This window comes from Lottia gigantea (assembly GCF_000327385.1).
Source record: "Lottia gigantea unplaced genomic scaffold LOTGIsca_37, whole genome shotgun sequence".
In the NCBI taxonomy this organism is placed as follows: Eukaryota; Metazoa; Mollusca; class Gastropoda; family Lottiidae; genus Lottia; species Lottia gigantea.
The window spans coordinates 1,119,686-1,145,995 of record NW_008709259.1 but is presented as its reverse complement, the minus strand read 5'-3'; the positions used below and the strand labels follow the sequence as shown (position 1 = coordinate 1,145,995).

Genomic DNA, 26,310 nt, shown 5'->3' with positions numbered 1-26,310 from the left:
TGTACTCATTCGTTATATATGTACATTATAAAATCTATTATTTGATATTGATACCAAAGGACAGTTGAATTAGATTATTCTGTGTTTTTCGGATCAGAGATCTGATCACGATAAAATATGTTGGAATTTAAAAATATAAAGTGCGTCAAGTTATCTTCAAAGTTGTAAGGCTTCGGAAAAATACGTTTACAATACCTCTACATTTCATCTAGTTTTGTTTAAATATAATCAAGTTACTCACCTCCAATTCCACTTGGTCTATCAGTTGTCGAGTTGGAGTCACAGAAATAACCTGCCATACAATCACCACGAGGTGATGCCATCATGTTGACATCACAATACTGACCATCATCACAGCCAATGGGATAGGCACTTCCTGTTGGACAGTATGTTCCTGAAAACGATTCGGTGATAAAATTATCATGGATCTCATTATCATGGAAGATATAGCCGTTATAAAGTGCGTAACTGATCAAAACTATTGCGGGTGCATATTAAGGATAAAATAGGTAGGAACTTTATACCATAAAAATATAAATGTAATGACCAGAGCTTCATTTTACCTGAAGTACAAAATCCACCTTGTTCTGGATCAGATGGTGTTGATGAAGATGAGCCCAATGTACAATACCATCCTGCTAAACATTGTCCTGTTGGTATTTCTAATCCCAATGATTCACAGTAATATCCAGGAGTACATGGTGAACATGCACTTTCGTTATTCTGACCTAAAAGAAAATCATGAATTCATTTACTTTAACTAAGAAAATAACATTGGTTATACGGTTATGCACTCACTTCAAACAACTTTCTGTACAGGCAATATTTCAATCAAAGTTTATTTACCTGTTCTGTTATTAAAGGTTCCAAGTTGACAGGGGAACTGCGTATCTGAGGCGGTACCTTCAGGGCATATATGACCTACTGGACATGGTTTGTCAAGATACGATGAGCTGTTTGAGTTGCAGTAATAACCTCCAGGACAAGTATCGCAATTCCAACGATTAGCTTTATCCTGAAATTAGATTAACAATTAAATGATATAAAATAACTTAAAACCCAGACACAAATGATTATCACATTTAGATGTTTATTAAAATCTATCTATTGCTTTACAAAGACAATGTAAATTTATTCTTAAATTTAAGCTTCTTAAAGCCATCTTATTTTTTAAAAAATATTTGGGATTAAAAATGATTTGAATTAAACTTACTTGGTATGTTCCAGCAGGACAACCATTTGGAATTACGGAACCTTGAGTACAGTAATAGCCTGGTGGACATATACCACCTTCACCTGTATGATTACCACCTGGTGCTGATATATCAACTCCAAGAGTACAGTAAAATCCATTATCACAAGGACCTGTTGGTTCTGTCAGATTGGTGCCGTCACAGTAATAACCACCAGTACATTGTTGACACTCTGATGAAGCAGTTAAACCCTTAACATTACTAAATGTACCACGAGGACATGGAGACCAATTTCTACCAGTTCCAGTCAAACAGAAATAGCCTTCTGGACACAGACGATGTCCTGAAGAAGAGTTACCTGTAAGAAAACGGTTCATATGGTTATAACAAATTATGTATTCATGCCATTCAGTACATCTTCATAGTATGTCGGAGATACATATATGGACTTCTCTTATGCATTGGTAAAAATTTCTGATGTGCGATGGTGGGCACGCTTTCCATCTAACATTTGTGAAACTAAATCTAGTTTCTGAACTTCTGTCCTGTGTGTAGGTCATCCAATATGACAGGATTTCTTTATAGGAATAGTAGAAATACAGGAAGAAAAAATACGTTACCGGCAATGACTTCCTCGGGAACACAGTAAAAACCAGCGGGGCAGATGTCACAAGAGTCAGCCTGGCTGTAGTTGGTAAAACTTCCTGCAGAACATGGTTGTGGAACAGAACTTCCAATGGGGCAATGAAGACCAATCACACAAGGAGAATCTGTTGGATTTGGAACACTGTTTCCACCAGGACAGTAGAATCCAGCATCACATTCTGCAGTTGGTGTGGTGAGACCTGTACAAATGTTAAAATAATATGAGGTAAGAAAATGTTCTTATGTCTGACTAATTGATAATCCAGAATGATTTCAGATAGTTATAAGACTCGCCCTTTTTCGACTTGCCAATTTTGTCGGCTTTCCACTCTTTACTTTGTTACATAAGTGGGTGTATGGCAGGTTATCCTAGTAAAGTAGTCGATTCTATTAAATATAGCATACCTGAATCATTGCAGAATTTCCCAGGATCACAATCTGTACATTGCGACACATTAGCAAGACTACGAGTATTACTGTACGTTCCGTGTGGACATGGTGTAGGAAGTCCAGAACCTTCTGGACAATAAGATCCAGCCGGGCAGATCAAATGATCAGATCGATTGGATCCAGTTTCACAGTAGAATCTGAAAGCATAGTGTTTAAGAAAAAGATAATCCTTATTCATTTGTCAAAATGTGTTCCAAAAGTTTCATGTGACAACCCAAGACTCGGTTTCCAACTGATGAGCACAGATTGATAAGCTTCCATAATTTAAGTCGATATCAAACTATTTATGTAAGGCTCTAGTGCTTCGCTCTCCACCATTTTTTGCATCTTCCTTGACATTGCTCAGTCGTTAAGTATCCTTTCACAAAATTAACATCGAGATCTTACCCTGGATCACAAAGGCCAGAGACTTCAGTCATAGCAGTTTGCTGACAGTAAGATCCTGCAGGACAAAATGTGCAATCATCTTCTTGAATCAGTCCTGTCTGGTTACTGTATGTACCCTTGGGACATGGAACAGGATTGGATGTTCCAGTAGGACAGAAATGTCCCTCCGGACAAATATTAGCATCCAGTCCTGAAACACATAAATGAATTATAAAAGCAATGCAAACTACTTTGTTAGACAATATTGTATTAGTTCAACTATTTTATATCAAACAAAGGAACTAATAACAATTTACGGAGAAGAGAAAGTGAAATACAATTGTATGAAATAGGTGTTACTTTTACCTTGATTTGGAGTAGACGTTTTGGCTGATTGTTGACAAAAATACCCAGCATCACAGAGATCCACTGGAGTTACCATACCAGGTATAGGGCAGTAATATCCTCCTGAACACGGACTGCACTCATTTGACGATTGTAAACCTGTTTTAGAATTGAGAAAATATTAAATAAAAACATACGTATGACATTGAAATATTTGAAAAATTAAAGCAGTTGAAATCTTTATTTAGCAAGAATGATGGTTCGACTAGGAAATGAGGAATATATTACTTACCAGTAAGGTTATTGAAAGTTCCTATTGGACATGGGAATTCTATGCTGAATCTTGTTCCCTCTGGACAGTAATATCCCATTGGACATAGGGTTGTTGAGTTGTCAAGTATGACGATTGATAAAGTGTTATCACAGAAATAACCTGGTGGACAATCTCTACATTCTGATTGGGTAACTGAATCCTGATAAGTTCCATTGCGGCATCTGAGTGGTGCATCTATACCAATTGGACAATAGTGACCAATTGGGCAACATGGAAATCTTTGGATTGAAATTGTTCTTGATTTAGTCATATGAAAAAAAGGCTTGACTTGCTCAGTGTAGTTATGAATGTAACTTTTGGATAGAAGTAATGCTAAAATGGAGTACACGCTTGGCAATACATTAAATAACCAAAGTTGGTGGTTTAATGAGTGACGCTTAAGCAAGAAATATACATACTTGTATTCGGAAGGTGTAGATGTGTTTTGACCACCAGGGCAGTAATAACCAGCACTGCAGTTACCAGTTGGTAGTTCAAGACCAACACCAGGACAGTACATTCCCGGAGTACATATTTTACAGTCTGCTTCATTATCTTGTAGGGTGACATCAAGATAATATCCCTGGTCACATGGTGTAGGTGTACTAGATGACGTGGGACAATAGTGTCCTACTGGACAGACATTTCCTGTAATATTATCTGTTGGGGTTGGTGTAGTGGACTCCAATGTGCAGTAATATCCTGAAATTTTTAGATAAAGATTAATTGATTGCACATCCGATCATTCAATTAGGTGTTCAAGCTTCATGAAAACAGACATTGGGACGAACTGCTGCTGTGGTCAATAATATATTACAATATATATTATAAATTGGTACATACTGCCATATAAAAACGTTTCATATTGACCTTAGTACTTTCAGTGTCAAATTGTGAAATATTCACATTTACATCAGCTATAAAATGGAAAATTTACCTCCAGAGCAATTTCCAGTTGGCTCTGATAATCCAACAGTCTGACAGTACTGTCCGGGATCACATGATTTGGGATACGGTGATCTGATGGGACAATAAAATCCAGTTTGACACTGATTACCTTCTGGTAGTGTTGGTGTTGGTGATGTAGAGTTTGAAGTGCAATACCAACCTAAAAATAGAATATTATTCCGAACATGACAAAGAATTTTAGATCTTGTTTGTGGTATAATCAGCATTTTTTTGTGCAAAGATGAAAGTACAAAAGACGTGATCATGGAAAAATTAGACAGCAAGCTGTTATAAAGTGATCAAAGCTTGATTTTGCCTGTGTTGTGCAAGGGAATAGAGAGCTTTTTGATAAATAAGCAATATTGCCAATGACATCCAGTTACTCCAAGATGAAAATAATTAATTTCAACATACCCTCTTGACAATATCCGGTTGGTGTAGACAGTCCATCTGTGGCACAGTATTCTCCTCCAGGACAAGGTAAACAGTCACTGATATCGCGTGCCATGGTTAGGTTATAATAAGTACCAGCTTGACAAGGGAACTGCGTAGCTGCTTGTGTACCAGATGGACAATAGTGACCTGATGGACATGGTGAATCCAGGTACGTTTGAGCTCCTGCAAGTATAGAATTATTGAGAAGACTAAAACTTACTAATATTCTAAATGAATAACTAAATAATTATTCGAATCTCATTTCAAACGTAATGTTAAGAGTGTATCATTGATTATCCGTGTTCTGTTCGATCCCCCAATTTACAGGAAAAAGAGAACCCCTCCTTATCAATATTTAATAAATAAATATCAGCTCTGTATAATGGTAATTGTTTTTTGTTTTTTTTTTGTCAAATGATTGATTTTACACATGTACTATTACTCAGTCGATTACTTTCAATTATCAATCCTGTTATTTCTTTAGGAATTATAGGAGTAATAGACTGGATTAAAAAAATCAATTAAGACGTAAGTTAATTAGGATAAAGTGTTAAGTCTCCTTCTACTGAAAATGCGAGTGTAATTTCTAATTAGCAGATTTTCACTTAATTTCCATCTCAATACTTTTTGTGTAACGGCTGTAACTGCCGGAAAGATATCAATTATGCTTTGAAATTCAAAAATGATGGATTACCTTGTAAGCAGTAGAATCCAGATGGACAGACTAAACAGGATGACATCCCAGTTTCATTACTGTAAGTACCAGCTCCACATGGTATTGGTTCTGTTGTACCAATAGGGCAGTAATAACCCATTGGACATAAACCTCCATCGCCAGTTTCTATGCCTATAATGGAAGATTTTATCTTATGAAGAAAAACTATTTTTTATAATAATGTATTTACAACACCATAGACTGGAAGCTGAAATCTATAAAAAAAAATGTCCAAGCATACACCTTTTCAGGTAAATGCAGATTTAAAATACTACAACGGACTTAGATGCACGTTTCCTGAAAACTTGGAGAACTTTATAACTTGGATAAATTTATAAAACTAATCTTATTACCGTCAAGTAAACAAGATCCATTCACCGAAGTTGCTATTCCACCACTTGGTTTACTTCTATCAACTCCATATTTGCAATAGTAGCCTTGATCACACATACCAGATGGTTCTACCAATCCTTCTACTTCACAATATCTACCACCAATACATGGAGTACAATGACTTGTACTAGATAACCCAGTCTGATTGTTAAATGTACCTCTTGGACATTGCTGCCAGTTGAAGCCAGTTCCTTCTGGACAGTAGTGACCTGGTGCACATGACTCAACCAAATTTCCATTGGTACAATACCTAAATACAAATGTAAATCTGTTATAGTTTCTTAAAGAATTTTGAATCCGGTTTGAATTTGTTTAATCAAATTGTGTAGGTATTCAATAATGGTCATACTAATTTTACTTGTGAGAAATAATTACTTAATTTTAAAACAAAACATGATTGAGGTGTCCTTACCATCCTGCTGGGCAGATATAGCACTGTTCAGCCATTGTGTGATTCATATAGGTTCCATTCTGACAAGGAATAGGTTGAGATGAGTTTAGAGGACAGTAGTGGGCTACAAGACACGGGTATTCTGCTGGTCTAGATGAATTCTGTCCACCAGGACAATAGAATCCAGCTTCACATGGTCCAGTTGGTGACGACAACCCCTCAGTTTCACAAAATTCTCCTTCAGTACAGGATGTACACTGACTGGACGAGTTCAAACCCACATATGGGTTAAATGTGCCCTAAAATAAAGAGTGGAAGATATTTGATTCTGTAAATCGACATTGACTTATATAATATATTATCTATTAATGTATTATTGAGTAGGCTACTATTCAACTGTGAAAAATTAGGATATTTTATTTATAGTATAATTTGTGTGATTATCGAATAGAAGTATATCAATTATTCTAAATAAAATGAAATGAAAGTTTTACGTCCTACTTCTCTGCACCATGTGGGCTAATGAAGACGGGCAATCCCATACAGGGTGCAAAATGAGGGAAATTTTGCCAGTATAGCGGCATTAGCCTGCTCTTTTTCGATTTCCAAATGTTGAGGGATCTTTAACGTGCACAGCCTGTAGCACACGAGACCTCGGTTTATTGTCCCATCCGAACGACTAGACGCTTTTTTCATGTCATCCCCTCTCACCTACTGACAGGGGGAAACCGGTTTGAAAAATCAGAAGGTATTATCTCGACCTATAGTTAGTGAGCATGCGTCTAACTCACTGAGACACCGCGGCTCCCTTCATGGAATTGGAAATCTTATTACTTACCACGGGGCATCTTTCTGGGACAGCAGTTCCAATAGGACAGTAGTTACCAATTGTACACAATTCACTCTGTGGTGTCGTAGAACCATTTACACAGAAATAACCCTCGGAACAGGGACCTAAGGAGTTCAAAATGAATGAAAAGTGAACGAGTACATCTCTACCTTAAACAAGGCAACAGAATCAAGGAACATTAGATTTTATACAATTTAGCATACCACATACCAGGTATTCTAATAGGCACTGAAACGACAACTACATAATATCATAGTGAATGAATGCATAAGTCACCTGCCATAAACATTACAAAAGTTCAATTTATGCCCGAAAACTCTCGTGTAACTCACCTTCATTGTCTGTTAAACCATGAGTTTGACAATACCAGCCTCCCAGACAAACGGTACATTCATTTTCAGCAGTGAGTCTCGAAGAACTACCATATGTGCCTGGAGGACATGGTACTGGTGAAGCTGTTTGTTGTGGACAGTAGCTACCTTGTGGACAGATATCAGCATCGACAGTTTGATTAGGAGTTGGCATCATAGCAAATCGTTTACAGAAGTAACCTGCATCGCATGGTCCAGTTGGTGAATCTTTTCCGACTTCTCCACAGTAAAAACCACCAAGACAAGGACTACAATCCTGACTGGTGTTCAAACCAGTATTGTTATTGAATGTACCAAGAGGACATGGGTATTGATCACTTCGAGTGGTACCTGAAACAAGAAAAAAATAATTTCCATTTATTTAGAACCAACTATTTGCAATGAAGGTGAATCTGTAATCGGAACGGACATTCCTCAATACCAAAAGGTTCAGTGAGCTGGAAGAACCATCTCTTGAAAGAATTTGGATAAAATATCAGTTTCTTTCTCATCTAGTTTTTAAGCAACAATATTGCTTCTGGTAAAGTGTCTAGAAAAAAACATACCTGGCGGACAGTAGTAGCCAGATGGACATGTAATTGTTTCATTAATAACAACTACACCATTACTATTATCACAATAGTATCCACCAGGACATATCTTACAATCTGATTGTCCAGTTTCATCTTGGTACCAACCGCTTGGACATAGTATAGGTGAATTTGTGTGCTCTGGACAGTAATGTCCAACTGTACACAGATTTTGGTTTGGTGTTGATTCTCCTTGCGGACAGTAATACCCAGCAGAACAGTTCCCTAAAACATAATATTTCAGTAATGAAATAAGCAAAAGAAAACCCCAAACTGAAGACATTGAGCTTTATATTAAGTATTTTTCACGTGTTCATTAGGTCCTGTTCATTTAAGTTGCCCTATTCCGTTTGATGAAGCCCGTCATTCAGCATGGTGACATGACAAAAAGTTGCAGCTATAGATATGTTGATATGATTTGACATTTGAGTTCAACTTACCTGTGGACTGTGTGAGATTATAGCTTCCACAATATTCACCGAATGAACATGGCAAGCAGTCAGACACAGCTGTATTTCCTTCACTTGGACTGTATGTTCCTGGTTGACATGGAGTTGGATAAGGCGATCCACTTTCACAGTAATAACCCGGGGGACAAATATTCCCGGTCACACCATCTGATGGTATTGGAGACGAAGATCTTAACGTACAGTAATACCCTGCAGAACAATTGCCAGTGGGAAGGTCCAATCCTTCTGTTTGGCAGAATTCGCCAGCTGGACATGGCGATGGGTCTGAAGAACCTAAAAAAAATTGACATTTTATGATTCACCTCATTCGGTTTCATACTGGATAAACAAAGAAGCGACGATTTTTTTTAACAACAAGAACACGCAGATGAATGATTAACGTTTTCATAGGATCTGAATAAACAAACCTTCAGGACAGTAATATCCTGGTTGACATTGTCCACCATGGGTAGTTGAGTTTGGTTGGGAAGCACCACCAGAACAATACCATCCTTTAGTACAGTTGCCAGTAGGTTGAGAGTTGCCTTCTCCTTCACAATATTGCCCACCTGGACAGTCGAGACAATTTGTCTCCGCTGTTCCTCTTTCTGTAGGATTGTATGTTCCAGGAGGACATTTATATTGTGTAGAATACTGTGTTCCTTTTGGACAGTAATGACCTAGAAATAAACAGAAACACAGTTGTTTTGGGAAGATATTTCAATAATTGGGTACACCATCAGACTGCTTAATCACCCTTAACACGATTTAATTCTGACTCTTATATTTGTAACAAAAAACGTAATACCTGTTGGACATGGCGAAGATATGAACTCGGTTGAATTAGCAAGGCAGTAAAATCCCTCTGTACAATTCTTGCACTGTGATTGGGCAATCTGATCTGTATAAGTACCAGGATCACAGGGCAGCGCAAATATACTTCCTTCCGGACAATAATGTCCTAATGGACAGATGCCACCAATTCCAGTGAACATAGCTTGTTCCGGACACGAACAATTAGCAGGAGTTGTATCATTAGCTAATCCTGGAGCTGATCTGTCTAGACCTGATGTACAGTAAAATCCTGAAATACACAATACAGGCGTTCTATATAGTGAAATTGATGATTTGACTATCCTACAATTGCTTATACAGTCCACCCTAATAAATATTAGTTAAAATTTTTGAATCTTGAGGAAATCACAAGGATGTAGGCTCAATCTAAATTGTAATCAAGGTAGCCCTCAAATCCTTTACCATGAAAGATGGAACTCAATCCGTTATAAGTAGCAATCCATCCATTTGATAGAGTTGTGATTAGTGATCATTAATCAAATATATTTTACCTTCAGTACAGTTTCCAGTTGGTGCTGTGAGATGTACCCCAGAACAGTATTGCCCACCAAGACATGGTTTGCAATTCACCCCACTGGATAATTTCTCAATATCATTGTATGTACCAGCTGGGCAAGACTTCCAATCAATTCCGGTTCCTGAAAAATTAATAAACAAACACATTCTAAAAAGAATCATAAGCAAATATGTGTAATTAATGAAGTCATATATTTCTTCGAGTTGTAAAAGGTGGAGTTTGAGACCTCTTCCCAACAAGCGTGCCTCTATTATAGAAAACCACTGATTATTTACCTTGTGGACAGTAGTACCCAGCAGGACACGGTTGTGCATTCAGAGTAGAGTTTTCTGGGTGTACAGGAAGACAGTAATATCCAGAGGGACAAATTTCACATTGTACGGCACCGGTATAATTAGTATATGATCCATCAGAACATTGCTAAAAACAAAATACAATTCGTTGTATAATCAGTATTAGAATACGTAAAATAGGCAATTGCTATATACTTGACACAATGATAAAATCAATGGTAAAAGTCACTAAAAAGCTATGTGTTGAAAAGCAGTCCTACAATTTTGTTTGGGGAAAATTTTAACGCACGGTACTGTTGAAGTATACGTCTGTGTATATCTAATGGTACATGATTTCTGGAACCTCTAAGATTCTAATAAACGATGTAATATAAAGAATCTTACCTTGTATATCTCACTACCATTTGGACAATGTAAACCCGTAGGACAAATGAATTCTACAGGATTAGGTACAGATTGACCACCAGGACAATAGTAACCACCCCAACATTGATCTACGGCAGCTGTCATTCCTACAAAAATATGATAAACGATGTCTGAATTTGAACAATTGAAGTACACCTGATGATGGATTTATTCTAAGATTAATATTATCATTAGAAGATTTTCCAAAGGTGAAGTCAAAGGCAAACACCGACATTGCACATTTAGTGTATCATTACATCATTCGGCATCAAGATTCAACGCTTAAGAATAATAAGGTAAAGATTTACCTGGATTTGGACAGTAATATCCTCCACTACAGTTCGTACATTGATTAAAATTGGATAATTCTGTTGTATTTGAGAAGGTGCCTGGTGGACAGGCTACTGGATTTTCTGATCCTGTCGGACAATAAGAACCTTCTGGACATGCTATATAACCACCTACGTCTGCACCACTTGGACAGTAGTAACCTACAAATATTAGCTATTGAATTACACAAGAATTTGTACAAATACATAATATGTTTCAGGCTAATGCAGGTCATTAAACCATATCATTTCTTACAGTTAATTCACTTTCTGTAAAATCTACAAAACAAACTGGCATTCAAACATCACATTTTGAACATATTAATTTGAATACGTACCCGGTAAACACGCAGGGCCAGCAGCAGTCATGTTGTAATGAGGACAATAGAAACCGGCAGTACAATTCAAACATTCTTGTTGACTTTGACGTCCAGTGGTTGGATTGTAGGTACCAGGCGGACAGGAAGTGGGTACTATACTACCCTCTGTACAGTAAAATCCTTCGGGGCAGATATCACCATCCACACCTAATATATCAAATAATAAATCAAGACCAAACACAATACGCCGTGAATCCGAAAAACGCAATAGTGCTAAAGAAAACGGAAGATAACACATAAGATGAAAATTTAGTTTCGTCCGGCTAGCATTTGACCAAACACAAATAATGTTATTTTACATCTCGTTGTAACTGTGTTGACTTAGATTATGAGAACAATAGAAATTCTACAGGAAATGTACTCTTTGCTTGTTCTAAACTACTTTAATACCCCATAACTTACCCTGTGAAGGTGTTGCACTTGTAGCACCAGATGTACAGAAATAACCTGCAGAACATTTTCCAGTTGGTTCTGCCAGACCTTGTTGATCACAATATTCCCCTCCACGACATGCAATACAATCTATGATATCAACGCGGTTAGTTATGTTGACAAAAGTACCAATGAGACATGGGTATTGGTTACTTCTTGTGGTATTCTCTGGGCAGTAGAATCCAGTTGGACAAGAAGAGTCATTGTACAACACAACAGGACTCATCGTGTTGTCACAATAGTAACCAGCTGGACAGGCTTTACAAGTCCACTGTCCTATTTCATCTTGGTAGCTTCCGCTATTACATCGTATTGGTGAAGTACTTCCAGAAGGACAATAATGTCCTAATGTACAGTTGTATTCTACTGGCTGTGGTGTATCTTGTCCACCAGGGCAATAATATCCTTGAAAATAATAAATAAACGTGTTATAAATTCTAGAAATTGGAAAGTACCAATATTGTGTAAAGCTGCACAATTTTCCCTCATAAGACCGGTTTCATTTCATTTTCTTTTATGTGTAATTCGCACAGGTATTTACCGACACCTTATGCTACTCTGTGATTGGGTTTGTCAACTCAGCATTCCTTTGGAGAGTCCCAATATCTATTATTGCCTACATAATACATTGTCTTATATCCCCATACCTTGATCACAGGGTCCATCCGGTATAGTGTTTCCACTACCAGCACAATACATTCCAGATGTACATGTAATACAGTGAGAAACATCACTATTTCCAGTACTGTTTAAATAGTATCCAGCTTGACATAATAAGGGTACCGAGCTTCCTTCAGGACAGTAACCACCTTCAGGACAAATATCACCTGAAAAACAAAATATATTCAATAATTCAATAATCATCTGGAGCAAGCTGTGCTCCCCATCGATTGATTTAGCCATATCCATTTTCTGCAAATTATTGTCAGAAGAAAGTTTATTAAAGGCCTATATGTATTATTCTCCAATCTCGGTTAGTCATCTTGTTACTACTATCCAAATAGTGCATATTGCTAACAATGTATTTATTTCGTATTTTCAATAACGTCCAGATAAGATTACGCTTGTCGATTCATCACTTTATGGTACAGATCAACCTCTCTTAAATATTCCAAAGTATAAAGAAAGATGAATACCTGTAACGTTACCATCTGTTGGATTTGGTACAGTTGCCATTATAGAACAATAGTAACCAGGCGAACAGAGACCAGTAGTATCGTTTAGTCGTTCAGAAGAACAATAATGACCCGGTGTACAAGGTATTTGATGACCAGAGCCTTCCGGACAGTAATACCCAGGCACGCATTTGTCTCCTCCTGTGCCTGATGGAGTTGCTGTTGATGACCCTCCACTACAGTAGTATCCAGCGTTACAGGGACCTGATGGTTGGGACATGCCCTCTTGCTCGCAATATGAGCCATCTGAAACAAAAAGCCAATTTTGACAGTGAAGTGTCTTCATGAAACAATAGAATGCCCGAAATGCATGGCGAGTCGGGGCTGTGAAACACGGAAAGGTCTCCCACGTGGAATCAATATCAATGATCAATATCAAAATATCAGTGCAGATGAACTTAGGATTACGTTCATTCTGTGATAGAGCACATGTTATGAACCTACCTGGACATGATAGACAGTCGTTAATGTTTGTCCTGGTAGTTTGGTTGGAGTAGGTTCCAGCTGGACATGGATATTGATTCAAAGCGGCTGTTCCGGGTGGACAGTAGTATCCGACTGGACATGGATTATTGGTATAATCTGATGTTGCTTCTTCACAAAAATAACCTAAAGTGAAAGATGAAATTCGTGGTAAAGGGCAATTCTTATCAGCATACGAATTCTAAAATTCTAGAAAGAAGGGCTTATCGAAATCGTTTTTAGATGAAATTGAAAATGATTACCTTTTTGAAATTGTATCTGAATATTGATCAGCAAGAATGGAAAGATGGAAAGTTATTATTTCTAGTTGCACCTACCTTGGGGACAAGTCGAGCAAGAGTCTAGTCCTTCGAGAAGAGCATAGGTACCGTTCGAACATGGTATAGGGTAAATACTAAAGATTCCACCAGGACAGTAATGTCCTACTGGACAGATACCACCAAAACCTACTATCCTATCATCGTAACAAGTATCATTCATTGGTTGTGACTGATTTACCCCATGGGGGTATTCTCTATCATTTGCTGATACACACCAGTGTCCAGCTGCACATTGCCCTGCAAAACGAACCAAATTTGATCACTATTGATGTTCTGAAGTCTTTTCTGTGTGACAAAGACAGGGAAAAACAAAGTAGCAAAGTGCAATATGAACTGCTCAATTTTACAAACATTTTGATGATATACTTTGGGAATCAATAACGTACCTGTAGGTGAAGTCAAGTGAACACCGTCGCAATATTTTCCAGGAGTACATGGTTTACAATGAGTCAGTTCAGAAATGCCTTCAATATCACTATATGTTCCTCTTGGGCATGGTATCCAATCTAATCCTGTACCAGCTGGACAATAATAGCCACGGGGACATATCTCACTTTGTCCTTGCTGCTCACAGTAATATCCTGCCGGGCATGGGTAACATAAAACAGCATGGGTATGGTTCACCTGAAGGACAAAACAATTTAATTTGAGATGTAGGCATAATATGACGATGAGCATGAGATACATGATGGTACAATTCAAATCAATCAAAAATGTAATGGTGTAAAACACATAAATATTATTGGTATGCGATCTCTTGGTCTCTCATTATTGAAAGGTCCTACAGAATATTCCTGCTTTTAAATACTAGTTGATGTACAGTCAATTAATACTTACATAACTGTTATTTCTACATGGCAGTGCCTGGGATGAACCTTCAGGACAGTAATGACCAATTGGACAGAATGTTGAAACTGGTTCTTTATAAACACTTCCAACTGGACAATAGTAACCTACAAAATAAAAAGCGTTTTAAAAGATTTATGTAAGTAGGGATAGATCACCGATTCCTCTTTTTCATATTGGAAGGAAAGAATTGGCAAAATAAGGTTTGCTGTTTCTAGGGAACAGTTCAAACCATCAACTCATGCAGTGATTAAGGTTTTTGTATTATTTAAAGATCGTATACATCAGGACAAAGCTGGACGAACATAATTATTTTGACATACCCTCTCCACACAATCCTGTTGGTTGAGTTAATCCATCAGTTTCACAGTAGAACCCACTTGGACAAGAGCTGCAGTCTGACTGAGAAGCTAAAGCTGTTTGGTTTGAATAACTTCCTGTAAAATTAAATGTATTCAATTTAGGAAGGTTTGAATTAAATCACTATAAGGTCATTTAAAATTCATTTTGATTCAAATTCTTATCATACATTTCATAAATACCACAGAAACCCTAAGTTATATAAATTGTTTTCCACCTTAAATGTTGATTGGAGCGGACATCAATCACATGTCAGCAGTAAGTTGGTGAAAATTTACGAACCTTTGTTACAGGGAGTAGGTGTAAAACTGGCACTAGGGCAGAAATAACCTTCAGGACATACAACATCTGTAGGACTCGATGCTGTACTGGGACAATAATAGCCTGTCCAACATGGCCCGGTTGGTTCTGACAGATTAGTACCGCTACAATAGTATCCTACAATATAATATCGAAACAGTGTACAATAATCAGCTTAGAAGAACGGGTGTTGGTTGGAATGTACGATATCAATGTACAATGTACCCAGCCGATTGGAACTTGTACTCCAAATTCAGAAGAAAATACAACAGAATATAGGGCCTTTGTTAGAATAAAACAAATGTGCTTAGTCGAAGAAGTGATTATAATATTAAATTCAGAATTTCCTTCAAACATACCTGGTGTGCAGTTTAAGCATTGACTGAGGGCTGTTAATCCTGTCATATTATTGAAGGTTCCAGGTGGACAGTTCTCTGGTTCTGATGTCTGTTGAGGACAGAAATGACCTTCAGGACAAATATCAGCATCATCTCCTTGTCCTGGTGTACCTGATATTGCCTTACGTCTACAGTAATAGCTAAGAATATACAAAATTGTAGTTATTTTATGTTCTCTTGGTATTTCAGACTATTAGTTGTTTTCACAAGATCAATGCACGTGCGTGGAACAATACAACTTCAAAAGGATCAATTTCGATGTGGTGTTGTTCGGACTTAAATATTCTATGATCCAGGTCCGTGACCAGACTTGTGTGTTCAATGGTGGCGGGGAGAAGGGGAGTAATACTTTCAGAGGGGAAGTGGGATATAATGTGTAGTTAGTAGGTCGGTTGCCAGAATTTTTCAGGAGAGGGGGGAGGGGTGGCGATACATTTTTTCAGTAGACCCTGTAGCTACAGGTCTATTTCGATCAATACGGCTATCAACTAAAAAATACATACCCTGCTTCGCAAATTTTTGTGTATTCTGTTTGGGCCTCCTGGTCACAGTAATAGCCCCCTGCACAATCTTGACAACCTGATAGACTCTGTACACCAGTCGCATTGCTGAATGTACCTTTAGGACATCGATATTCCACATCAAATTTGGTACCAGCTGGACAGTAATGACCTACAACGAAATGGCGAATAAAGGCTGACTTACTTCTTACAGGTACATCATACTAACCATGATCGATCAATCAAAGCAATCACGAGGACTTGAATCCCAATTTTTAAAGTTAGCTGGCACAAATTGTTATACTGAGCCTAAAATGCTTGTATGAAACTATATCGATAAACACCATCCAATCAAGAAAATCAATTATAAAAATATCTAATATATACCTGGAGGACATAGACTATCATTGTAAAGAACAACCGGGTTCTTGACATTATCGCAGAAGTAGCCTGCTGGACATATTTTACACGATCCTTGTCCAGTCTCATCTTGATATGTACCACTCTCACATCGTATTGGTTCATGGCTTCCGGATGATGAACAGTAGTGGCCTGTAGAATAGAAGATTTGGTCAACAATATTTCACAGAATATAATAACAATTTCCTCGAGAATGATTACTGTTCCGGTTGACACTTGCTCCAGCAGAAGCCAATAGCATTAGACGGGGCCACATGGTTATGTTTGATATATTATTCTCCCAAGCTATAAAATGGATTGAATTAGGTTAGTACTAACCTTGTGGGCATGTATACTCGGCAGGGTTGGAGATGTTCATTCCAACTGGGCAATAATATCCAGCATCACATGGTCCAGTGGGAAGGATGTTTCCATATCCAGCACAAAAAGATCCTGGTATACACGCTTGACAGTCTGCTTCAGTTCTACTTCCAGTGACATTCAGATATGTTCCAGGTGGACAGTAAGTACCATTAGAACTGCCAGCGGGACAGTACTGGCCCATATTACATACATCACCTAAAACGAATGCGTAAGCTAATAAAGGTATGAACGTAACTAAGATAAGTACAATATCTGCGGATTTTGTCTCAGGCAGTTACTGAATAGAGTCTGTTGTAACCAGGTTTTTGTACTGCAAGTACATATAAGATCTAAAGGGTATAGTTATGCTTTTTGAGCTATGCCCAAATGATTGTTGGTTACCAATAACAAAATTTTAAATGGCTAAAACAACACCACTGTGTGCTTATAAGAAGCATTATTCTGATTTTCAATAATTAAAATGTACAATAATGAAAAATTTTCAATGTGTGCTCAATACATCAATTGTAGGGCGATATAGAAATATTAAAACAGAACCTAAACATGTTGTTTCACAAAATTTTTAGCCAACTGAGAAGATCGCATGATGTTTTTTTTTAGGTTCTGATTAAAATGTATATATTTACCATATGATTGACCAACTGGTGTTTGGGTAGGGGAACCAGATGTACAGTAGTATCCTTCACTACAATTACCACTAGGAGCTGACAACTCTGAAAGATTTAGATGACAAACCAACGGATTAAAACATACATTGTTTCAGCTTATGACTTATTTAATTTCTTGGGAATGAAGTAGCATCTACACCAGAAGTAATGTAAGCTATTCAGTACATCATGTTTGCAAAAAAACGTCATTTCTTTTTCAATTTACTTTACACAGTTCTCGGGAATTCTCGTTAATAAAGCAATAATAGAAATATCGTGGATTTAGGAAACGAAACTTACCGGGGTCTTGACAATATGTACCAGGAGAACAAGGTATCTGATTGGCTGATCCTGCTGGACAGAAATTACCAGCTTCACACTGACCACCTTGTAAAGCTACCAATGGTCGAGGTGATGTGGCACCCTGAAGACAATACCATCCAGGATCGCAGTCTCCTGTATCGCTAGACAGACCAGTACTTCCACAATATTTGCTGAAATATACAATTCGGCATTCTTTTAACAAGAGTCTCACGAAATATTCAATTTCTAAGTCGTAAAGTTGTGAAATATACTCTTGAAACCCAGGTACTGCCAGTAATTGATGTATTTCACATTGTTACAACGGAAGATCAGTGTTTCAACAGTATGTATTGCGATATATACAATAGTATCCTTTGTACTTTAGTGGTAGGTCCTTCTAAATAGTTAATGTGGACGTACAGCTCTATATACTTGAATCCTATTCGAGGATGACACGATAAGAGAGGTAATTGGTGGTTTTGATTTTATTGGGAAGACGTGTCTTTAATTTAAATAAAATTTACAAATGAAGTGGAAATAACACTAGAAGAAGTATGCAATAAACTTACCCTGGTGGACATGGTAGACATTCAGTTTCGACACTCCTTCCAGTCTCATTATTATACGTTCCAACTGGACAAGGATTCTGATATGGTAGTCTTGATTGACTTGGACACCAATGACCCTGTGGACACGGTATTGGTTCACTGGTATTAACTAGGCAGTAATGGCCAGCTGGGCAATCAATACAACTTGTACTTCTAGTATGATTGGTAAAAGTTCCAGGATCACAAGGTACTGGTGCATTGGTACCGACTGGGCAATAGTAACCTTCATAAACAAAATAAGGATATAACTAGTCAGTCAAAGAGTACCCATGATATTCTTTTGTATCCAAATTGATTCAAATTATACATCTCAATATACCATAATAAATAACAATACTTTACTCGTCCATCATCATTTTAAATGAATAGTTAATTGTTATTAAATTTACATTGAAATTTCTGAAAATTTCACAACAATCCTTGGCAAAAGGGTCATGAAAGTTGAAGAGTCAAAAAAAGTACAAACCCGTTGGACATTCATCACCATAAACTTGGGCTACTGGATCAGCTACAGGAGACCCACTGCTACAGTAATAACCAGCATCACATTGAGGACCAGTTTGAGTCATATTTATATTAGGACAGTAGTTACCACCAGGACATTTCAAACAGTCGTTAACGTCGCCATATCGAACAGTAAATCTATAAAGTAAAATTGATATAGGTGGACTTTCTACCTTTTGGTTCATTTAACACCAGGCCCCATTTAAACGTATCGTGGCTTTTGTTTAGTTTTATCAATTTCTTCTACTTACCCATATGTTCCAACAGGACATGGCAAAGGTGCTGAAGATCCTTCAGGGCAATAGAAGCCTTTAGGACAAACACCTCGATCAGGATTGTCAGTATCTTCTGGTGTAGGACTACTACTGCCTGACTGAGACCAATATCCTGGTCGTAATTTATCCGTCGCATTCAGTAAACCTTAAATTATGTAAGAAAACATCAAAATGGATAATTTGTACATCTAAGCTTATGGATTTTTGGCATATCTACTCAAATTGTTCATCCTATAACGTTATAGATAGAATTAATTTAAATGTCTGCAAATAATCTTTTATCAAATTGTTATTACCTGGCGTTTCACAATAATGACCAGCAATACATGGTGTACATTCGGATTCAGCCGTCAGTCCTTCTCTCGAACCAAACATTCCTGCTGGACATGGCGTACCTTGAGATACAGGTATTAATACTGTACTGGCTACACAATACGACCCTGAAAAGGTATATGGAACAATGGATGTTATGCAATAGAGATTTTGGTATAATATTGTGTTATTTCAAAGGTCTTTACTTCTGAAACGACAATAAAAACGAGTATAAATAAGTCTTACCTTGGGGGCAGAGTGCAGGTGCTACTCCAGGAAAGCAGAGATATCCAGATAGACACAGGGTACACTCAGACAATCCAGTATCGTTAGCATAGTACCCAACACTACATAAGCTCGGTTGATCAGTTCCTGATGTACAGATGTGATGTTTTGGACAAATATTACCAGTAACATTGTCTATGGGATCAGGTATCCAAGCTCCTCCTAAACAGTAGTAGCCTGGGTCACACAAACCTGAAAGATTGTGAAAATACTTATGGTGACATTTTATAGTTGATATTTTAAAGATTCATATTTCATGCCCGACCTCTGTGGAATCTGCTATTTTAGAAATTCTGGCCGGATCATGACTATTCAACCCTAAATTGTGCTTGTTTGATGTGAAGAGTGTTGGTGTAGCAGCGTTTCTAGGAAATGTCAGGTGAGGGGCCGGGTCGGGGCCACAAAATTTTCTAGAGGGTGCACAGGACCTTTTTTTTACTATGGAAATGGTAAAAAATCTGGAATGGGGCCATAGAAACGCTTCTAAGTTGGTGCTCTTTTGTTATATTATTTCATGACAAATAATAAGTAACAGGATAATAATAATAATAATTCGATATTAAAACTACCTGTGGGTTGAGTTAAAGCTGTACCATTACAATATTTTCCAGGGTCACACGATCTGCATGCCGAAGCTTCAGCTCGTCCACTTCTATCAGGATTGTAGGTACCTCTTGGACAGGGTATCATCAACGCCGTACCCTCAGGACAATAGTATCCAGGGTGACATGTATCGCCGAAGAGGATAGCTGTTTTGTTACCAGTGGTGTCATTGTTGTAAACTGGGTCGTCATCTAAAGCTCCTCCGAAACAAATATGCCCAGCTTTGCACATACCAGCTGGTTCTATAGCTCCACGATCCTGACAAAAATACCCTGCTGGACAGATCTCACAATCATCTATGCTGGCACGATGTGTTCTGAAATAAGAATTTTTATAAGAATACTCGGTGTGCAATTTGCAAAAACTTCTATTTGTTGGTTTACTACATAATTGTAAGGCTTTTTAAGCACAAACCTATAAATTAACTGTGGTCGATACCAAACGTAAAACTTTTCTCGAATTTACGAATACTTTTCGTATCAAAATCTGATTTAGGATGAGATATGATATAGAAAAGAAATAGATGATAACATCTGATATTTACCTGTTAGAGAATGTTCCTGGTGGACAATCAGTGGGCACATAACTACCATTACCACAATAATATCCGGCAGGACAAGCTGCCTGGTCTGTCAATGTCTTATTCGGGCAATAAAATCCCGCATTACATTCGAAACATTCGGGATATCCGTAATAAGGCATGTAAGTACTAATAGGACATTCCAGTTGAGCTACTGATCCATTAGCTGAGTAATAACCTAAGATGAAAAATAAAAATTTTAGAACCCAATTGGTTTATTCAACGAAAATATGGTCTGTGTAAAAGTATTGCTAACAACCACAGCCATGTTATTCACGTATCATTCCATGTGCTAAAAAAAATTGGAAGAAAAAGAGCACTCAACAATTTAAGCAAAAGGTGGCGATATTTTTACGAGGAATTTACGAATAAGGTTTATGATGAACTAGATATGTAACAATGCATACCTGGCTCGGTGATGTGTTGACGCGGAGTTTTAGCCCCGCCAGTACAGAAATAACCTCCCCAGCATGGACCAGTTGGTTCTCCTCCTGCTATTGATGAACAGTAATACCCAGCATCACATTCATAACAATCATAATGGTTCACAGCTCCTGATACATTGCTATAAGTTCCTGCTGGACACGGTTTCGCTTCAAATGATCCTGAAAAATTAATTTAAATGATGCTAGGTGGCTTGACACTTTCATTTGACAAATTATCTAATATCGAACAATGGCAGATTCATAACTACAAAATATATTTCAAATTTATTCAATAATGCTTCAATAATTGTACATAACTGTGAAAGTAATTCACGCATGTTAAGAATGGAAAGTTTATAATATGACCACTTTCCTTATAAGAATTATAACAATGCTGTTAATATGCGTCCCGGGTATAAAACCGTCAACGTCTGGAACCTCTGGCAAAGAACAACACAAAAGATTCAGTTACTTACCCAACACACAGTAACCTCCAGCTGGACAAATAGCACCAGTTGTACCATCAGTTGGAGCTGATGTCTGGGCTCCCGAGTAACAAAGGTAGCCTGGATCACAGGGAGCTCTGGGCTGCAGTAAACCTGGAGCATCACAGTACCAACCAGGATCACAAAGAGTACAATCATCGAACTTTTCTAGATCTGAAATCATAATCAGGAAAGTGCAACAGATTAATGGGTTATAAAGTATCAAAGGTCACCAGGTCAGGCGTGGTCCTTCAATTGTTTTTCACTTCTATATAACGACAACCTCAATCACATATCCTTTACTCCACGGTCAGTCGACAACACTCAACAATAATCCTTTTATTAAATCTTGGGAATTTTAGCATTAATGCAGAAGATTGGATTAATCAATTAAGAGATTAGTTAAGTAGGATAATAGGTGGTCATCACATGCTTAATAGTATTAACAATAGACCTACTATACAATGACGGTATTTGATAGATAGTAACTAGCTAGATAGTAGACTTTTCTTTAAAAAAAAATTATATTTAGTTAACTTACTGGTTGCGTTTCCATATCTACCCATGGGACAAGGTTCTGGTTTAGAAGAGTTGGCACCACAGTAGAATCCACGGGGACAATCAATTGGAATATCTGTAGCTTGAGGACAATATTTGGTTGGTGGACATGATTTACAGCTGGCTAAATCTGGTGTTCCCAATATATCAGTATAAGTTCCTTCTGGACATGGTTCCTGAAACAGATTTGCATCTTGGGATTCGTTTATCATTTCTATAAATCTAATTGGATAATATCATCATCGAGAAAAGATTCACCAATTGTTTCAAAGAAGGAGCTCATGAATAATAAAATAGGTCAAAATCATGTCTTCCATCATAACCATTGAAGGCTCATTTGTCATCATATTGTATAGTCATATGTTTTTACCTGGTCATCACCATAAGCACCAATCTGTGGTGGACTGAGTCCATAAGGATTAGTAACTGGACTAGGACAATAGTATCCTTTTCTGCAAGGTCCAGTTTCAACAGAACTTCCCTCGATACAGTAAAATCCAGCAGTACAAGGAGCACAATCAGTAACCAACGCTGCTCCAACAGTTTTTCTTATGGTTCCAACAGGACAATTGATTTCTTCTGGGGTAGCTGGAATGACAAAAGGGGATTATTTAAGCTATGTAAGACGTTGCATCAAAAAAGGCAAAAAAGCGAATAATGTATGTAAAAGACTATTGCTTCAGAATTTACGAGATATTCGATGACACACAACATTGCCGGTAAATAATCAAAACAAGTATATGTTCTAACCTTCGGGGCAATATTTTCCAACCGTGCAATCAGTTGCTTCGCTCACTGCATTCAGACCACCAACACAAAACTTTCCACCGGGACAACGTTTGATGGTCTTCATAGCGTCCTCGGATGTAGTTACATTATCACAATAGTATCCAGGTTCACAGGTTTGACAGACTGACTGTCCTACTTTGGTGTATTTTCCTGTGCCACAATCGGAAGGGTTGATGGATTCTCTTATACAAAACGATCCTCCAGGACAGTCCAAACAATCCGATTCACTCTTAGCTGGATCTCCTGAAAATTGTAAAACAACATGCCCATCCATTTAAATGACTCTTCTTGAAACTAAATGGGCTTTCACGACTTCATAAATCTGTATCACATGAAACATTGATGTATTTTGTCCACCTTTCCGACCCGAATCACATATGGGATAAGGCTATTAATCATTTTTTTAAAATCTACAAGTCGCATACTCTTTAAAAAATAATCTGCATGAATGTGGAACCGTGCATTTTGTAATAAGATGAATAAATTACCTGGCCCAACTAAAGTATTTGCTGCTCCAACTGTGCTTGGTATAATACCCCATGGCATGTAAGTCCCGGCAGGACAAGCTTCAGTCTGTCCAACAGCAAACTCACAGTAGTGTGCTAAAAGAAGCAAATGGAGAAACATGTCAAAAGTAAACGTAAAAATTTAAACAATGCTAGTTATAGATCTTCTGATAATACCCTGTTAACCAAAATACCAAGTTGCCCAAAGATTTAGATTATGAGTCAATAAAAGTGCTTACCTTGTGTACATGGAACGCAATCCGATAGGGCTGGTTTACCATAAAATTCATTGTATGTACCATTAGGACAACCATATTGTGAAGCAAATTTTGTACCGGCTGGACAGTAGTAGCCAGGAGGACATAGATCCGTAGGCGTGGGTTCTCCACCTAAAATTTGAAATGTAGAAGAACCCATATTGAAAGAAGTAAATTATGAATTTATAAATGTCGAAAATGTCTCTGTAAACAAGTAAACAAATGAAAGCCCAAAAGGTAGAATGTCAGTGATTACACAGATCCGTGGTTGTCGCGGATAAGTTTACTTAATCGTTATGGGAGCATGTAGTATTGGATGATACATACCGTTACAATAATATTGTTCTGGACATTCGTCACATTGAGAAGACATGTATAGGTCTGATCTGTTAGAAAACGATCCAGCAGGACATGGATACCGATCTGGAGCTGGTGTTTGAAGAGGACAATAATGACCAGGTTTACACGGCTGTGGTGGATTTATTGTTTCTCCTGAAAAGTACAAATGCTGATATAAAAATGTTCCTTTGTAAGAAGTAAAAATCCAGTTTTAGTTAAGGAACATTATGTTAATTCTAATCAATGAAAGCTTTGTCAAAAATCATAGAAATATTTCAAGGAGACTTTCCAATCTGCAACTGGGTTTATCAACTCAGTCAACATTACTTCAGAGAGTATAAAAAACCATGTTGTTTCCTCATATTGCCATTTTATTGAGACGCATACAGTCAATTTGTCTGTCTTTGGATTTTTTTCCTGTTGACTTCATATACACTGTTCTATTTCTCCTATATACATACCGGTTCCCCAATCACAATAAAAGCTAAGGGGACATGCATCACATTCATCTGCTCGCTGTAGATCTGTTTTTCCAGTGTAAGTACCCGGTAAACACGGGAACTGATCATCGGTTATAGTTCCAGGGGGGCAGTAATGACCTAGAAAAATATATTACCATACAGTCTTACGATAAATATATACATCAATTTTTGTTAGTAGGCATTATTTCCAAAGGTATATTTAAAGACAAGTCAAAGCGATCTATCAATATCGCTGCTCACCCACCATTCACGGATTGTCTTATTTTGTATTATAAATGACAAAACAAGACGTATAAAAATAATTAGGTCATACCTTCTTTACAAGCCAATGTAGAATTAACTTGATTTATCAAGGGGCACGCAAAACCTGGCTCACATCGTCTGCAATTTATAGGGTGACCAGTTCCAGGATCGGGATTATAGCTACCAGGATCACATGGTATAGGGGCCACAGTTGGTTCAGTTTGAGATCCTTCTGGACAGTATGCTCCTGCTGGACATTCTGTACATTCACTTGCATCTGGAAAAATAGTATTAAGATAATCATTTTTATGCATTTCAGTGGAAATTAACGTTTAACTTTTCTGCCCTTCATTAAACCGGCTATTAGGCAGTACAGTGAGCATTTAGCGAAAGATTGTCATTTCTTTTTCGATTTTCGAGAGATCTTTAACGCGCACACCATTTAAAAAACGGGGCCTTAATTTATAATATATACTTTGTGAACAAAGGACTTTTGTATACATTATTATAAGGACGCCACTGTTTTCAATATGGATAGATTGTATGATTAACAATGGCAAACCAGTATTCGCGAAAATTTAACCACAAGTTTGAAATAACACAAGCATGCATACTGTGTAGATTCAGTTGACTGCTGTATGTCCCGATTGGACAAGCATTCTGGAATCCCGAACCTTGACCACCAGTACAGTAAAACCCTGCCGGACAATCTACACCATTCACCGATGATCCTTCCGGACAATATTTTCTTGATGGACAAGGTATACAAGCTGTATCACTGGTTGCATTCTTCTCTTCATTGTATGTCCCACCTGAAGCAAAATGAAAGTGAAATAAAAGGAAAATATCGAAAGACGTCATAGAAACTGATGGCTAAAAACTTCGACCTCTTAACATATGACTTTGCAGTCGTGATATTAGATTATGCACCCAGTGGGATAAAGTGTCTACACTGTTCAACATAAATGATACAAAGATGCTTCCAAAAAGATCTTACTTGGACATGGATATTGGGTGCTACTGGTTGTTCCCTCTAAACAATAATGACCAGTAGGACAAAGATTAGGCAAATAGTCGATCACTCCCGGTCCTTTACAATGATAACCTGAAAAATTCAAATCGAATTATGTTTCTATGTATTATAGTTATATGCCTCCAACACATGCCCCTCTTACAATGGATTTATCAACTCGACATACCTGTTGGAAAGATAATATAGTTCTTACAATTTATTTGTATTAATATTTAGGTAAACAGAGTTACAGTACCGATATGCATTATAAATAATGAGTGCATTAAA

General features: G+C 37.5%; 2 protein-coding genes across 2 annotated transcripts; both read right to left on the bottom strand.

The window, feature by feature from the left end:
* Positions 1-1,985: 1,985 nt before the first annotated feature.
* Positions 1,986-8,216, bottom strand: LOTGIDRAFT_73867 (hypothetical protein; the record flags this gene model as incomplete). Its single annotated transcript, XM_009058981.1, has 3 exons — positions 1,986-2,038; positions 7,395-7,732; positions 7,957-8,216. Coding segments are annotated over 3 exons (651 nt in total), but the record flags the coding sequence as incomplete, so codon positions are not given.
* A 131-nt stretch (positions 8,217-8,347) lies between these two features.
* On the bottom strand, positions 8,348-22,606 carry LOTGIDRAFT_121441 (hypothetical protein; the record flags this gene model as incomplete). The annotated part of the gene is made up of 5 exons (XM_009059062.1): positions 8,348-8,601; positions 11,798-12,025; positions 12,301-12,453; positions 13,264-13,377; positions 22,450-22,606. 5 exons carry the CDS (start codon positions 22,604-22,606, stop codon positions 8,348-8,350), a joined length of 906 nt encoding a protein of 301 aa, XP_009057310.1.
* Between the last annotated feature and the right edge of the window lie 3,704 nt (positions 22,607-26,310).